General features: G+C 40.7%; 1 protein-coding gene across 1 annotated transcript; it reads right to left on the reverse strand.

Moving 5' to 3' along the window:
- Positions 1-1,162: 1,162 nt before the first annotated feature.
- On the reverse strand, positions 1,163-6,511 carry LOC117529560 (sperm acrosome membrane-associated protein 6-like). Its single transcript, XM_034192382.1, has 11 exons — positions 6,418-6,511; positions 5,222-5,423; positions 5,030-5,116; positions 4,838-4,909; positions 4,473-4,496; positions 4,115-4,192; positions 3,880-3,983; positions 3,624-3,780; positions 3,328-3,508; positions 3,052-3,198; positions 1,163-1,454 (listed from the first exon to the last, which is right to left on the reverse strand). The coding sequence occupies exons 2-10, from the start codon at positions 5,415-5,417 to the stop codon at positions 3,114-3,116; spliced, it is 984 nt and encodes a 327-aa protein (XP_034048273.1). The 5' UTR covers positions 5,418-5,423; positions 6,418-6,511; the 3' UTR covers positions 1,163-1,454; positions 3,052-3,113.
- Positions 6,512-14,551: the final 8,040 nt, after the last annotated feature.

The following is a 14,551-nucleotide window of genomic DNA, read 5'->3' on the forward strand; positions in this document are numbered from 1 at the left end:
AGGCATTTAACCTCGAGGGGCAGTTTTTCTCAGTGAAAACATTGCAGAGCTCAATACAAATATAAGTAATTTGATCACTTTTCAAAGGGGTCAGACTCACCAATAAACTCGTACAATGGCTCTTTTCAAGTCAGCTTGGTGTATAAATCTCACATTTCAATTTCATATAGTTGTATGGAAATAAAGTGTTAACACCTTGTTATGTGTGTATTTTGTTTTTATTTGGTTTGTTTGTTTTACACATTTTACAAAAAGGAATGGGTTTGCTGCTGAACCATGTCACTTCCGGCGAAGTGGCCAATTTGAAGGTGAGAATTCGTACTTCCGCGACTGACCGCCCGATGAAAACCACCTCGGGCTGCATTGTCTTTTGAAATCAGCTGGTTTTGTTTGGTCTCTCACTGCCGGAAACGATGAGATTTAGACACCAGGCTGACCTGAAATGAACCATTGTACATTAAACTGACTTTACTGATGAGTCTGAACCCTTGAACCCTTTGAAAAGTGACCAAATTACATGTATTTGTATTGAGGGCTGCGATGTTTTCATCGGCCAGAAATGGCCACAAGAGGGCACTTAGTGTAAAGTACACAGAAACCCATTCAAACCACAGTCATCATACGTGGGGATAAACTAAGGTAACTCAGCCAGAAAAGCCTCCGTTGTGCCGAAAAGCTGTTCACTGCACAGTAAGGTTGACAGGTTCTCCAGTACGGAAACTTCTACATTACAACAACAAACTGGTGCAGCAGGCAATCGTAAAACTGACACAAAAACCTTTATGTTTTTGCTGGACAAGACTTCACCCACTACTGATGCCATGTTTGAAAACTTCTTCTTCTGTGTTGGTTAGCAAACAGCGTTTATGTGCATCATCGCCACCTCCTGGATTGGAATGTGAATCAGAACACTTGCTGTACCAAGGCTGCAATCATGACTATACATACAGTAATTATATATATATATATATATATATATATATATATATATATATGATTTAACAAAAAAAGATACAAATAAGTTGAAACGGACATATGCAAGGTTGTGAAGCAAACACTTTATATTAACTCTCCACCATCAAACATTTTGATCAGTTCTCTGTTATTGTGGAGGATTTTAGTCTGTCCTCCGCTTGTATTTTGAATGCATCTTGCAGTATACACATACAAATGTAATCCCCCCGTCTCACGCTGAAACCATCTGTGCAGCAAGTCTTCAGGACGTTCTTGGTCTTCATCTCTGCAGATGGATGCATACAGAAAAGGTGCTGACACTGTCCCACAAGGGATGGTCCACAGTCACCAGAGGAGCCCAATTTGGCCAATGAGAACAGCAGCGTACGTGGAGCTGTGGTAAGGGCGCGCACACTTCTGTAAGCACTATAGCTGCACCACGGGGTGAGTCTGGGTGCCAGTCAGCTGCTTCAACATGAGGGACGCCACAGTGTCAATACCTGCAGACACAAACACAGAGGACAAAATTTATAGATGAAACAAAAGCTAACTTAAAAGATTTATACTTAGAAAAAAAGTTTTCAATGCAAAAGCAAAAATACAACAATATTTTTATTTAGACATCCCATATATTGATTCTGGATAAGATATTCCTTCAACAGGTGTTGAGAACTCTTTAGTCTTCATTTTGCACTAAGAAAACACTCCTTCCAATAAATGTTTACTGCTGGATGTGGCGCCTGCCTGCATGTGAGCTAACATTAAGGTCGCGCCCACAGGGAAAAACATGGTGACCACAACATCAGCAAATATGAGACAAACAAATCAGGAAAGTAGAATCATGAAAGAATCAATAGAATGTATGGCTGAGGATGACACCAAAACTCTTCATCAGTACTGCAAATGACTCAAAATACAATTTCAAAATGTCAGGAAACCTTTGAACCGCCTGTTTCAAACTATTATCCCAGAAAACGAAAATGTCGCATGTTGTACTGACACCTGCTGGTGCTGTTCAAAGACTGTATGGATTGGGTGTTGGTTGGGGTTGTGGAAACCAGAAGCATAGGCACCTTTGTTGGCACTGAATGGTTGACTGATCACAGATGATGTTGCGACCTTTGCAGGATCACTTGGGCACTTGGGAAGATGATTGAGGAACCATAGCATCTGGGTTTGTGATGGACCTGGATTAAGATTGAGATCCAGGCTTTCAACGACTTCATGGACTGGAGCCTATCCCAGCAGTCACAGGGCGTGAGGCAGGATACACCCCGGACAGGACGCCAGTCTATCTCACGGCCATTACTACAATCACTTCAAATCTTTCAGTTGCTGATTATCGCCCAGATAAACGTCCGAAGCAGATGCACTCAGTAGTCCGCCAGTAGACTGATGACACATATAAATGATTTAATCTCTAATAATGGCACCGTAACTGCACGTGCACTTTGGCAATTTGCATGCAGATCTGTTTCCTCGCCAGAAAACGTCTCACTTCTGAGTCCACCATCTAAACAGCAATGTGCTAACTTTAATTTCACACAGATCTTAAAAGAAAAGCCAGATGACCCCATAACTGGTTTATTTCATATCATGCATTCAGAACCTTCATAAGGTTGGAAAGACCTGAAGTAAAAAAAAAAAAAAACAGCTCTACTTCTGGAAAAAGTGCGTTCATATATGCCAGAGCGAGGCTAACGTTATCTTTAGGGCTAAATGTTTTTGTTGTTGTTGTTGGGTTTTTTTTTTTGCTGATATGTGGTGCCGCTCGCTTAACTAATTTGTACACAGAATGTGAATTTATTACATATAGTAAAATTCTTTTTAAAGATGCATTTCCACATTAGTAATGCTGTTGTCTCACTCGTCGCAAATGCAGCTGCCATGGCTTTGATGCCAACTCAGATACCTCGGGTTGCTCAATTTTCACACGTTTGAATGAAAATTCCAGCCAGACAAGACATTCAAGGCATTTTTCCCCAAGCTACAGGTGAAATCTCTGACCTTCCGAGGATTTTGAACGCAGCATTAGACTGTGTGCTATGGACTGACAACATAGAGCCCAAAATGTGTTTGAGTAAAATAATAACTCACCAGTAATGCAGTCCTGCTCTCTGGTGGTGGGAGGAGTCAGACACAGGCTTCATGGGTCAGGATCAAACAGGATCGTGTTCTGCAGGACGCAGAACACGATAATATTTAATTCTGGCCTGAGGTGGACGGACTGTGAGGTAGAGAGCCCTGCAACAGGAAAAGAAAAATCCTCCAATAAGAAAAGATTTTCCAAGCAGTTAAAAAAAAGCATCAAACCAGCAGCAGCGTGTTTATTGTGTGGGTTTGTATTTTGTGGAATTTATCATGTTGACTTACCACAGGGAAAGGAGGAACAGGAAGAACAATGCAGACAGACACGCAGTGACCAGCAGAGGAGACGGCGGCAGGTCAGAGGAGCCGGTGGTCGTCACATCGCCCCCTGTCAGCACAATCTGTTCATACAGCTCCTGTAATTCCCGGGCTTCTTGCAAGTACGCTTCACGAGAGGACAGGGTCACTTAAAAGGACACAGAGGACACAGTGATGAGAAGGAGACATTTGAAGGAGACACCGTTTATGAGATTAAGCGGTAAAAAGCAGCAAAACATCAAACTGTGACAAAGCGGTGGCACCTGTGAGGTAAAAGTAGAGGCTGACAACCGGCCCGTCCTCTCCGACGACCTGGCAGCGGTACGTCCCCTCATGCTCCTGTCCGACAGACGGGAAATGAAAAAGTCTGTCCTCCCCCGCCGTTACCTCCTCAAAAGACGCCAGATTGGTGGTGTTTACCTGTGACACACACACAGATCAGTGATGCTTCTCTGCACAGCTGCACACACACATTTCACAGATGAAGGAGCCTGAATGGTGTCTGTGAGCAACGCGTACCTTTGCTGCAAAACTCCAGATCCTCACCACCTCACCGCGTATAGAGAACGGGGCGTCACACCACAGCTCGGCCATGTGGTTCTTCATCACTTGCAGACTTTCGACTGAAACAAACACGTGGAAATCTAAACATTACCTCTGCTGACTTTGTGCTAAAAACGGCTGAATGAACAAGGATTGTGTTGTTCTGAAGGTCTGGACTGTGTGAACGTTGTGACGTCACACTGAGACGTACCTGGACAGTCCAGAGGGAACCCACAGGACTGGTACCGGCAGCGAGCACAGCTGTACTCAGCCGTTGGGTTCTGGTAACCTGACAGCAGGAAAACAACATGTGTTACAAGATGTTCTGTTCTTAACACGCCGTGAACATGGCGAGTGTTTAACCAGCAACTTACAGGTTAAAATGAGGTTTTTAAAGCTACAGTGTGCAGGATTTAGGGCTGTTCAAGTGTTCAATAGTGTATAATTACCTGCAACAAATCAGGATCAGTGATGGCATAATGCAATCTGCAACCTCACCACTAGATGACACTGAATCCGACACACTGTAGCTTTATGACAGAAGTAATGAAAAAAATTAAAGCACTCACCACAAGGAGGGACGCATCCGGTTTCTGTCAAAAGAAAAGAAAATGGTTTCGTTACACTTATTTTAATCAATCGAAATGCTGAAATATTTATTTTGTATATAAATTATGCAAATATAAATAATATAATAAAGCAATATATATATCAATATAAAAAATAAGATATAAATGATACAATCTAATTTATATAAATACAAATATTAAATGATAATATATTCATAAATAATATATAGAAATTCATTTCATGATATGATAATCAGGACAATACATAATATATGTATTAATTGTATTAATTTAGAGCTAATATGTTGATTATCAAGATAAAACAATATGTGAGCAGATGTAGGAGAGTTGTGATCGTGTCTCACTTCTAGGCAGTTTGGAAGCAGCTGTGATGAAGTTTTCGGCTGCTGTCTGCAGCCTTCTGTCCAACTCTGCCACTGATGGATGGAAAAGGAGGAAAACAAACATATTCTGCTGAAATGTCTGCACTTTGTTTTCTCCAACTACTTCATGTTTATGATCTGATTCAACAATTCAGACCCTAATTTCCTTCCTACCTCCTCGGAAGTTGTCCTTAAAGTCCGTCGCAATGGGCAGAATCTCTCGTCTGAGGATGTCCCCCAGACGTCTGTGGTAGCCCCACCCTGCAAAAGGGACACGAGTGACATCAGACACCTTCACCCTTTCATCACCTCAGTGTTTATGACGAGTGGATTGAAGGAAAAAGACAAAATCTGAGTCGTACGCACCCACTTTTCCAGCCTCAATCACCCTCTGGTTGTGAGTGAAGAACTGGTCCACTCTCCGCTCACACAGGCCGACGTCGTGGCGGTGTTTCTGGCACATCATGGGGAAATCATCACGGTTGACGAAACACCGGGAGCAGCCGAGGGAGGAACCGAGCAGGACGCTCACGCACACAACAAACAAAGTGGTCAGCGCCATTTTGAGCTGTGAAATAACCAAAAAATCAACACAGAAACATTAAGGCCTCAGTGCTGGTGTGCAAACACGAAACCTGTACGATGCTGCCTGCTGCCTCCTCCACCACCTCACAAAACCAACCCAGATCCAAACCGAGAACCCAGCTGGCAGACCCGCGGTCCAACCCGCTCTCCTAAAAGCAGCCGTCAGTTTGCAGCAGCCAAAACATCACTTTGGCCTTTTCCAGTCACTTAGGGATTGACTCGCTGTTGGAGCCAGCATCAAGTGGCCAGTCAAGGAACTGGAGGTTTTGGCACTTCTGTGTTGGCTTCATTTTTCAGCACCCCAGAGGCTGTTTAGTTAATCCTCATCAGATTGTGTCCATAGTCACTTTTTTCTCCCTACCTGTGTGTATTTTTATCTCACTGTGACTCACCATGTATGGAGCACAGTGCAGCTAATTTGCAAAGTTAGCTCTTTCATTAGCAGGTTAGCTTTTTGGCTAATGGTAGCAACTGTTTAATGAAACCTCAAGCTGCAAAACCACTCTTGAAACTCACATTATGCTGAAATATGTACTAAAATCACCAACAAGGCCGGGTACATATAAAAAAAACAAAAACAAAAACTGAGTACTTTAAGTTTAAATATTTTGTGTGTTCATGCCATAAGAAATAAATATTATTTTGTGAGTAAAGAGCGAGTTCAGAGACCACTTAAATTACTACTCATTCAATTTACCCCCTTAAAATTCATATTTTTAATCTACAAAATATGGATCTTTTGTAGGAATCTTCACCAAACTAAATACATTTTTCAAAGGTCTCATAATGATAATACCTGATCCACTAAAAAAAAGTTAATATTTTCCACCTTGGCCCAAATATCACGCTACTATCAATTTTGAAGAAAAAATAAAATAAAATCATGGTTGAGTAGTTTGTGTAAACTCTAAAACATCCGTCGTAATTTAAAAACATCATGTAAACATTTGGAAGTATTTTGAAGCAAGAGCATTTACCTCTGTCCTCCAAGCGATGGCAGTACTGAGTCAGAAAACAGCAACAGGAACAGAAAACCAGAAAACCTGCTGCTTCCACACACACACAAAATAAATGTTGATGGTTAATCACTAACGTTTAGACTAAACGCTTTGCTGTATGACGTGGCAGCGTGTTTTCGGGGAGGGCGGGGGGAATTCTTTCGGAAAACAAACGTTATGTACACTCCAATCCTGCAGGTGTCAGTATTTCACCTAAAAGCTGGTTGGCAACCGTTGTACAGACAACAGAAGTAAAACCAAACCACGCTTCGATATGCTGAATCAGTCTTTGGTTTATGACTCGGGGTTTCAGTCTAAGGCGTAAGATAAAATCTTCATTTCAGGGCATTATACTGTAATTTATTCCTTTATGTCGATCTGGTTGGGAATTTTTAAAGTTTGGTACACGGTTTTCATACGACTTACACGATTAGTGTGACCTGCTTCATTTAGCACTTTTCTGTAAATGCTACTGTTTTCATACGATTGTTTAAAGTTATTCACTTCTTTCACTCTATTGAAACAATAATTTCCTCAATATAATACAGAAATGCTATGATGTGTTAATATATGACATGACAAAATAATTTCCAATGCATATAGTTTTTTTTTTAATTGACAGTGAGGCTGAAGATTATTTTGTCTGATTAATTACCTTTGGCCTGAATTGCTTTAGTCTTTCCAAACACATGATACAGCGTTTTCATTTGATTTATTCATTATTAAAATAGCATTGTTTGAAACAACACAAAATTACAAGCAATGGTAAATGGACTGCATTTATATCATACTTTTTCCATCTGAATTGGAAGCTGAAAGCGCTTTACATTGATGCCTCACATTCACACCGATGTCAGGGTGCTGTCATGTGAGGTGCTTACAACACACAAGCTCAAGTTTATTATAGCCATTTCACCAATATAATAAAATACAGTTGACAGGAATGTGCTCACACCACAATGACAACACAACATATACAAGACAAGAAGCCAAAAAAGGCACATAAATAAAAAGTAGATACAACACTAATATGCATAGAAAAGAGCATGGCTGCAGAGAATAGCAGAAGTAAGATTCAGTGGTGCATAAAGTGCAGAGAGGTAGACCATGGTTATGAGGTAAACCATGAAGTGCTCAGTGCATATTCAGGTGACGAATAGCTGGTGGATAAGTACTATCCCTAAAGCGTGATGTTTTTACATGTGACACTTCTGTCCCTCTTCCTAATGGTAAGAGGGTGAATAGATGGTGTGCTGGATGGGAGGGGTCAGAGGTGATGTTACTTGCTTTCCTAGAAATCCTGGTGTTATAGTATGAGGCTATGGAAGGTAGACTACAGCCAATGATTTTAGAGGCCCTGCATACTAGCCCCTCAAGATGTTGTTTGTCCTGGCTGGAAGCACTACCATACCAGATCAGGATAGAGAAGGTGAGCACATTTTCGATGGTAGCACGATAGAAGAGGGTCATGCCTGCTTGACTGACCCCAGATTTCCTCAGCTGATGGAGGAAGTGTACTCTCTGATGGGCTTTGGAAATAATGAGACTGGTGATCAGATTCCATGATAAAGACTGATGGATGGTGGTGTCCAAGAAACGGAAGGAGGGGACCCACTCCACTACTTGGCCATTAATGGAGATGGGAACGTACTGGTCTGGCTTTTTCCTATAGTCAACTATGAGTTCTTTGGTTTTGGTTGCATTCAGGATTAGGTTATTGTTTTCACACCACTGCACTAGCTGATCGACCTCACTCCGATAGGTAGATTTGTCCCCATTGGATATGTGACCTATAACAGTGGTGTCATCTGCAAACTTAAGTAGTTTGACACATGCAGAATTTGATGTACAGTTGATGGTATAAAGGGAAAATAACAGAGGTGACAAGACACACCCTTGTGGGGTGCCAGTGTTCAGAACCCTGGGTGATTACACACCTGGAGCAACTTGGGGATTGAGGACCTTTCCCAAGAGTCCTTAGTGATCGTCTAGTCTGGCTGGGTTTTGAACCAAAGATCCTCTAGTCTGAAGCCCAGTGCTTAACCACGAGACTATCAGCTCCCCATCACCAAGCAATGTAATGCATGTGCATATACAGTTATTGTGAAAACTGGACCCATGAAATATTAAGGTCATAATTTAAAATGGAACTGTTCCGTATGCGCCATGCAGCTCGTAAATATTTCTTTAATGAAGCTGGACCATATTGGAAATGTGCTTCTGTGTGGCACTTCTTAAGAGCTGAAATCTGTAACTTTCAAATGGGTGGTGATATATCATGTTTCAGTAGGCCACTGAAGTTTTTTTAGGAGAAGATGTATTGTCCAAATGTACAAAAATTACATTTTTTTTTTAATCCAAAAATTCCTTCGGGAGGAAAATTATGGCCCTTTTTAGGGTAGGGGTTAAAGGGGCCAAAACAGTGACATAGTCAAAATGTGGATTTTGACCTTTGAATATGTTTGTGTGCCCTCTTAAAGCCTCATTGATCTTATGGTATATGAATGTATGGATGGACTTCTCCCATTTAGCGTTATATTTTTCAAGGCACTTTTGGCATTTTGGGCTACATTTGGGACCCTCCCAGGGCCTGCACCCTGAATAAGCCTTGCTCATTTATGCATATTTGGATACACTGGGACAAGTTCTTTCCAAATTTGCATAAATGGCGGTGGCTTAGTTAGGGTGCTTTTGCATAGGTGGCGATCTTTTTGTTAAGAACGTGATATTTGGCGATTTACATTTGGCCATATCTCGGTGCACTTCCTTTGGATTTCATTGAAACTTGTTTTATTATGTTCCTCTATATCTTTGCTGTTCAGGATAAAGATATCAGGAAGGCTTTTTGCCTCATTAACCCGGTTAATGAGACAAAACACCTTCTTGATATCTTTAATCTGTGTGATGCCCATAAAATCGTCCCTGAAAGCCATCTGAATTTTCTGAATTGTGTCCACCTGGCTGTCTCTCACAGTTTCTGGAAAAATTTGATGCAGCGCTGCTCCAGCAGACATTTTCCTCACAATGAAAATCCGACGAGGGGGGAGCACCAGTGCTCACTCAAAGCGTGCTCACAGGCGAATGACGCAACCGACAGGCGTGAAAAAACTCACGCATGCGCACGAAGGTTCAAGCTTGGCTGATGCAATCACACGTGATTCAAATCCATAAAGTTATTGCAAAAAATAAAAAGGTCCGATACTTTTCTAAAAGACCTCGTACATAAATGCTAACTGTAACTATAATGCTAACTATAACTTACTGTGTTTTGGGTTCAGTGCAGAAAATAGTTGTTGAGTCAAACAGTTGTCTGCTCTCTCTGTGGATGTCTGACTGAAACTAAATGCATTACATGAAAGTTTTTGTCTTTGTTGTCCTCAAATGTCATAAAGGTGGTGATCTCTCTTTGTGACATCATCACTGTCACATGACTTTTTGTCTTTGCAGTATATTGAAACCTTAAATGTTTAATAGTAAATGTGATAATGACAACTTAAATTATTGTTACTGTCCAAAAATCCCCCCCCCCCCCCCACCAAATAGTTTATTCACATTAAAATTAGCTGTAATTTTGCTGTGTACCACAGAAATTAATGGTATTTTACAGTGACTAGATGACAACAGAAAGTAAATTTCATCACTTTAAAAAAAAAAAAAAATCAAAGTGGACTCCACCTTTAAATTTCAGTTAAAAATGCTTAAATTTATAGCACACATGAAAAACATAAATGCTAACTGTATCTATAATGCTAACTATAACTTACTGTGTTTTGGGTTGAGTGCCGAAAATAGATCCAGGAGACTGGATCTGGTTGAAGGTAATTGTGGGACCTGACTGTTGTACATTCATTCCAGACAATTCAGGTAACAGTGGTGTCATTGCTCAAGCCAAAGCTAATCTGACTCAAATTCGGGATGCAATTGAAAAGGGATATGTGCAAGATGAAGGGGGATTATTTAACTGGTTATTTTCAGAAGGTTGGAGACAATGGATGATCAAGATTGCTATGATATTTTTGTTTGTGTTCTTAGTAATGACATTGATTGCATGTTGTGTTGTTCCATACCTTAGAACTCTGATTACCAAGTTCATTGATAGTACTATAGTCAGCTACTTGTGTTGGGAATTAATATCAATTCCAACATATAGGATACTCTCAGCAGGGATTATATACTTCATATATGTGACAAATGTGGGCTCTATAAATTAAAGAATACTTCTAACCTTGTTTGATCAAGAACAATGTGGAAATAATGAAGAGAAAATGGATTAATTATAGCTTGCAATCAAGCACATGACTTCAATTTTTTCACCTTGACCTTGATGTGTGGCTTCTCATCTAGTGACACGTGTTGGCAGAATCAAAAACTAACACAAGAATGACAAATATATTAGCAATTTGTATGTTTATTGAATCACCACCGCCGAGTTCACCCCTGACAAAATTATTTTAACAGACCAGAAGTTCCTTGATTTATGTGCAAATGTTATGAAATACATATCAATGGAAAGAGAACATCCTAAGATTTAATATGACACAAAGATTGTCTTGATAGGTCTTCTCCAAGAAATTACATCTGATGTTAATAAAAATTAATTAAGCATTACAAGTTCACCCTTTTTTGATACACCGGTATATGAAATGCCACTTTATATGCATGTCTCTCATATATTATGTTAAAACTTGGTACAACCCCAATTCCAATGAAGTTGGAACGTTGTGTAAAATGTAAATAAAAATGGGTAGGTGAAATTATTTCCCATTCTTGCTTGATGTACGACTTCAGTTGTTCAACAGTCCAGAGTCTCTGTTGTCATATTTTGCGCTTCATAATGCACCACACATTTTGTGGTGCATCCCCAAAAGGCTGAACCTTTTTATGCCATCACTGATCCTGATTTTTTTTTTTCCTGCCGTGTTTTTGGTTCATGGCTTCTCATGTGATAATCAATATGTTTGATCCTCCATTTGATTAAAATGAAAGTTCTTACACTTGTTGCAGGTAATTATACACTATTGAACATGTGAACAGCCCTAAATCCTGCACACTGTAGCTTTAAAAACCTCATTTAACCTGTAAGTTGCTGGTTAAACACTCACCATGTTCACGGCGTGTTAAGAACAGAAAATCTTGTAACACTGTGTCTGTATATATTTTCCAACTTATTCCCATTGATGAAACTTCTCCTCATTTTCTGCCTGAAAGTTTATTAGGAGACGAGTGTGCTCAGGGCTCCCTGTTTGTTTGACCTTGAAATCCAACAGCAGGGATTGATATTATCCAAAGATTTATGAACATACAAATTAACCTGCTTACACTTTATCATGATTTTCTCCATTGTGAGATATAAAAGTGTGTTATCGTAGTGTTCGTGTGTATATGCATTATAACGCCTCAGCACACAAGCAAAATTACGATATTCTTCAGAACGACGACATACACAACATGCATCCAGCAGCATACATGTTGCTGTAACAGGCAATTGCCTGTAAAGTTTTTTGGCAAGTTATAACTTTCTAAACAGCGTAATTTGTAATGAAAGCCGTTTCATTTGTGCGGCTCTTTCATGTTTGTTTCTTTGGAGACAGCGGTAAGCTCTTCCTACCCTCCAAACGGAGTGTGCATTCAGATTCACTCCGTTTGAAGGGGTTTGTAGCCCTCCGCCTCGCTCCAAACAGAGAATTGAGACACCCCTCTGTCTCTCGTACCCACGCAAAACGGAGGGGAAGGGGTAATCTTCACGTGCCTTAACTAAAGCACTCCTTCTGCTGAATCACCTCTAAATTATTTACACATTATTCACTTTGCGTGTTTTTAGGACTCCGCTAGCTTAGCGCAGCTGCTAGCTCTTAGCCGGTTTAGCATGGCGGCTTCTCCTGTCTCTCCTGCACTTTTCTGCTCTGGGTGTGAAATGTTTAGTTATTCCTCTGCCTCCTTTAGCAGTAATGGTACTTGTAATAAGTGTAGCTTATTCGTAGCTTTGGAGGCCAGGCTGGGCGAATTGGAGACTCGGCTCCGCACCTTGGAAAATCCTACAGCTAGCCAGGCCCCTGTAGTCGGTGCGGACCAAGGTAGCTTAGCCGCTGTTAGTTCCCCTCCGGCAGATCCCGAGCAGCCGGGAAAGCAGGCTGACTGGGTGACTGTGAGGAGGAAGCGTAGTCCTAAACAGAAGCCCCGTGTACACCGCCACCCCGTTCACATTTCTAACCATTTCTGAAATTAACATTGAATGGGTGTGTAACTTTGCCAAAACAATGTCGGACTCTGTAGTTTTCTCTGGGCCCCTCCCCAATCGGACCGGGAGTGACATGTTTAGCCGCATGTTCTCCCTGAATTGCTGGCTGTCTGAGTGGTGTCCAAAAAATGAGGTGGGCTTCATAGATAATTGGCAAAGCTTCTGGGGAAAACCGGGTCTTGTTAGGAGAGACGGCATCCATCCCACTTTGGATGGAGCAGCTCTCATTTCTAGAAATCTGGCCAATTTTCTTAAATCCTCCAAACCGTGACTATCCAGGGTTGGGACCAGGAAGCAGAGTTGTAGTCTTACACACCTCTCTACAGCTTCTCTCCCCCTGCCATCCCCTCATTACCCCATCCCCGTAGAGACGGTGCCTGCTCCTAGACCACCAATAACCAGTAAAAATCTATTTAAGCATAAAAACTCAAAAAGAAAAAATAATATAGCACCTTCAACTGCACCACAGACTAAAACAGTTAAATGTGGTCTATTAAACATTAGGTCTCTCTCTTCTAAGTCCCTGTTGGTAAATGATATAATAATTGATCAACATATTGATTTATTCTGCCTTACAGAAACCTGGTTACAGCAGGATGAATATGTTAGTTTAAATGAGTCAACACCCCCGAGTCACACTAACTGCCAGAATGCTCGTAGCACAGGCCGAGGCGGAGGATTAGCAGCAATCTTCCATTCCAGCTTATTAATTAATCAAAAACCCAGACAGAGCTTTAATTCATTTGAAAGCTTGACTCTTAGTCTTGTCCATCCAAATTGGAAGTCCCAAAAACCAGTTTTATTTGTTATTATCTATCGTCCACCTGGTCGTTACTATGAGTTTCTCTGGGAATGTTCAGACCTTTTGTCTGACTTAGTGCTTAGCTCAGATAATTATAGTGGGCGATTTTAACATCCACACAGATGCTGAGAATGACAGCCTCAACACTGCATTTAATCTATTATTAGACTCAATTGGCTTTGCTCAAAATGTAAATGAGTCCACCCAACACTTTAATCATATCTTAGATCTTGTTCTGACTTATGGTATGGAAATTGAAGACTTAACAGTATTCCCTGAAAACTCCCTTCTGTCTGATCATTTCTTAATAACATTTACATTTACTCTGATGGACTACCCAGCAGTGGGGAATAAGTTTCATTACACTAGAAGTCTTTCAGAAAGCGCTGTAACTAGGTTTAAGGATATGATTCCTTCTTTATGTTCTCTAATGCCATATACCAACACAGTGCAGAGTAGCTACCTAAACTCTGTGAGTGAGATAGATTATCTCGTCAATAGCTTTACATCCTCACTGAGCACAACTTTGGATGCTGTAGCTCCTCTGAAAAAGAGAACCTTAAATCAGAAGTGCCTGACTCCGTGGTATAACTCACAAACTCGCAGCTTAAAGCAGATAACCCGTAAGTTGGAGAGGAAATGGCGTCTCACTAATTTAGAAGATCTTCATTTAGCCTGGAAAAAGAGTCTGTTGCTCTATAAAAAAGCCCTCCGTAAAGCTAGGACATCTTACTACTCATCACTAATTGAAGAAAATAAGAACAACCCCAGGTTTCTTTTCAGCACTGTAGCCAGGCTGACAAAGAGTCAGAGCTCTATTGAGCTGAGTATTCCATTAACTTTAACTAGTAATGACTTCATGATTTTCTTTGCTAACAAAATTTTAACTATTAGAGAAAAAATTACTCATAACCATCCCAAAGACGTATCGTTATCTTTGGCTGCTTTCAGTGATGCCGGTATTTGGTTAGACTCTTTCTCTCAGATTGTTCTGAGTTATTTTCATTAGTTACTTCATCCAAACCATCAACATGTCTATTAGACCCCATTCCTACCAGGCTGCTCAAGGAAGC

Source organism: Thalassophryne amazonica, chromosome 17 (genome assembly GCF_902500255.1).
Source record: "Thalassophryne amazonica chromosome 17, fThaAma1.1, whole genome shotgun sequence".
Lineage (NCBI taxonomy): Eukaryota > Metazoa > Chordata > Actinopteri > Batrachoidiformes > Batrachoididae > Thalassophryne > Thalassophryne amazonica.

Excerpts from the sequence above, each read along its gene's own strand:
- LOC117529560 (XM_034192382.1), bottom strand. The coding sequence starts at position 5,417 with ATGGCGCTGACCACTTTGTTTGTTGTGTGCGTGAGCGTCCTGCTCGGT. Across the intron at positions 4,193-4,472 it reads CGGATGCGTCCCTCCTTGTG|GTTACCAGAACCCAACGGCT; the intron begins GTGAGTGCTTTA and ends TCCTGCTGTCAG. Across the intron at positions 3,199-3,327 it reads CTGTTCCTCCTTTCCCTGTG|GGCTCTCTACCTCACAGTCC; the intron begins GTAAGTCAACAT and ends TTCCTGTTGCAG.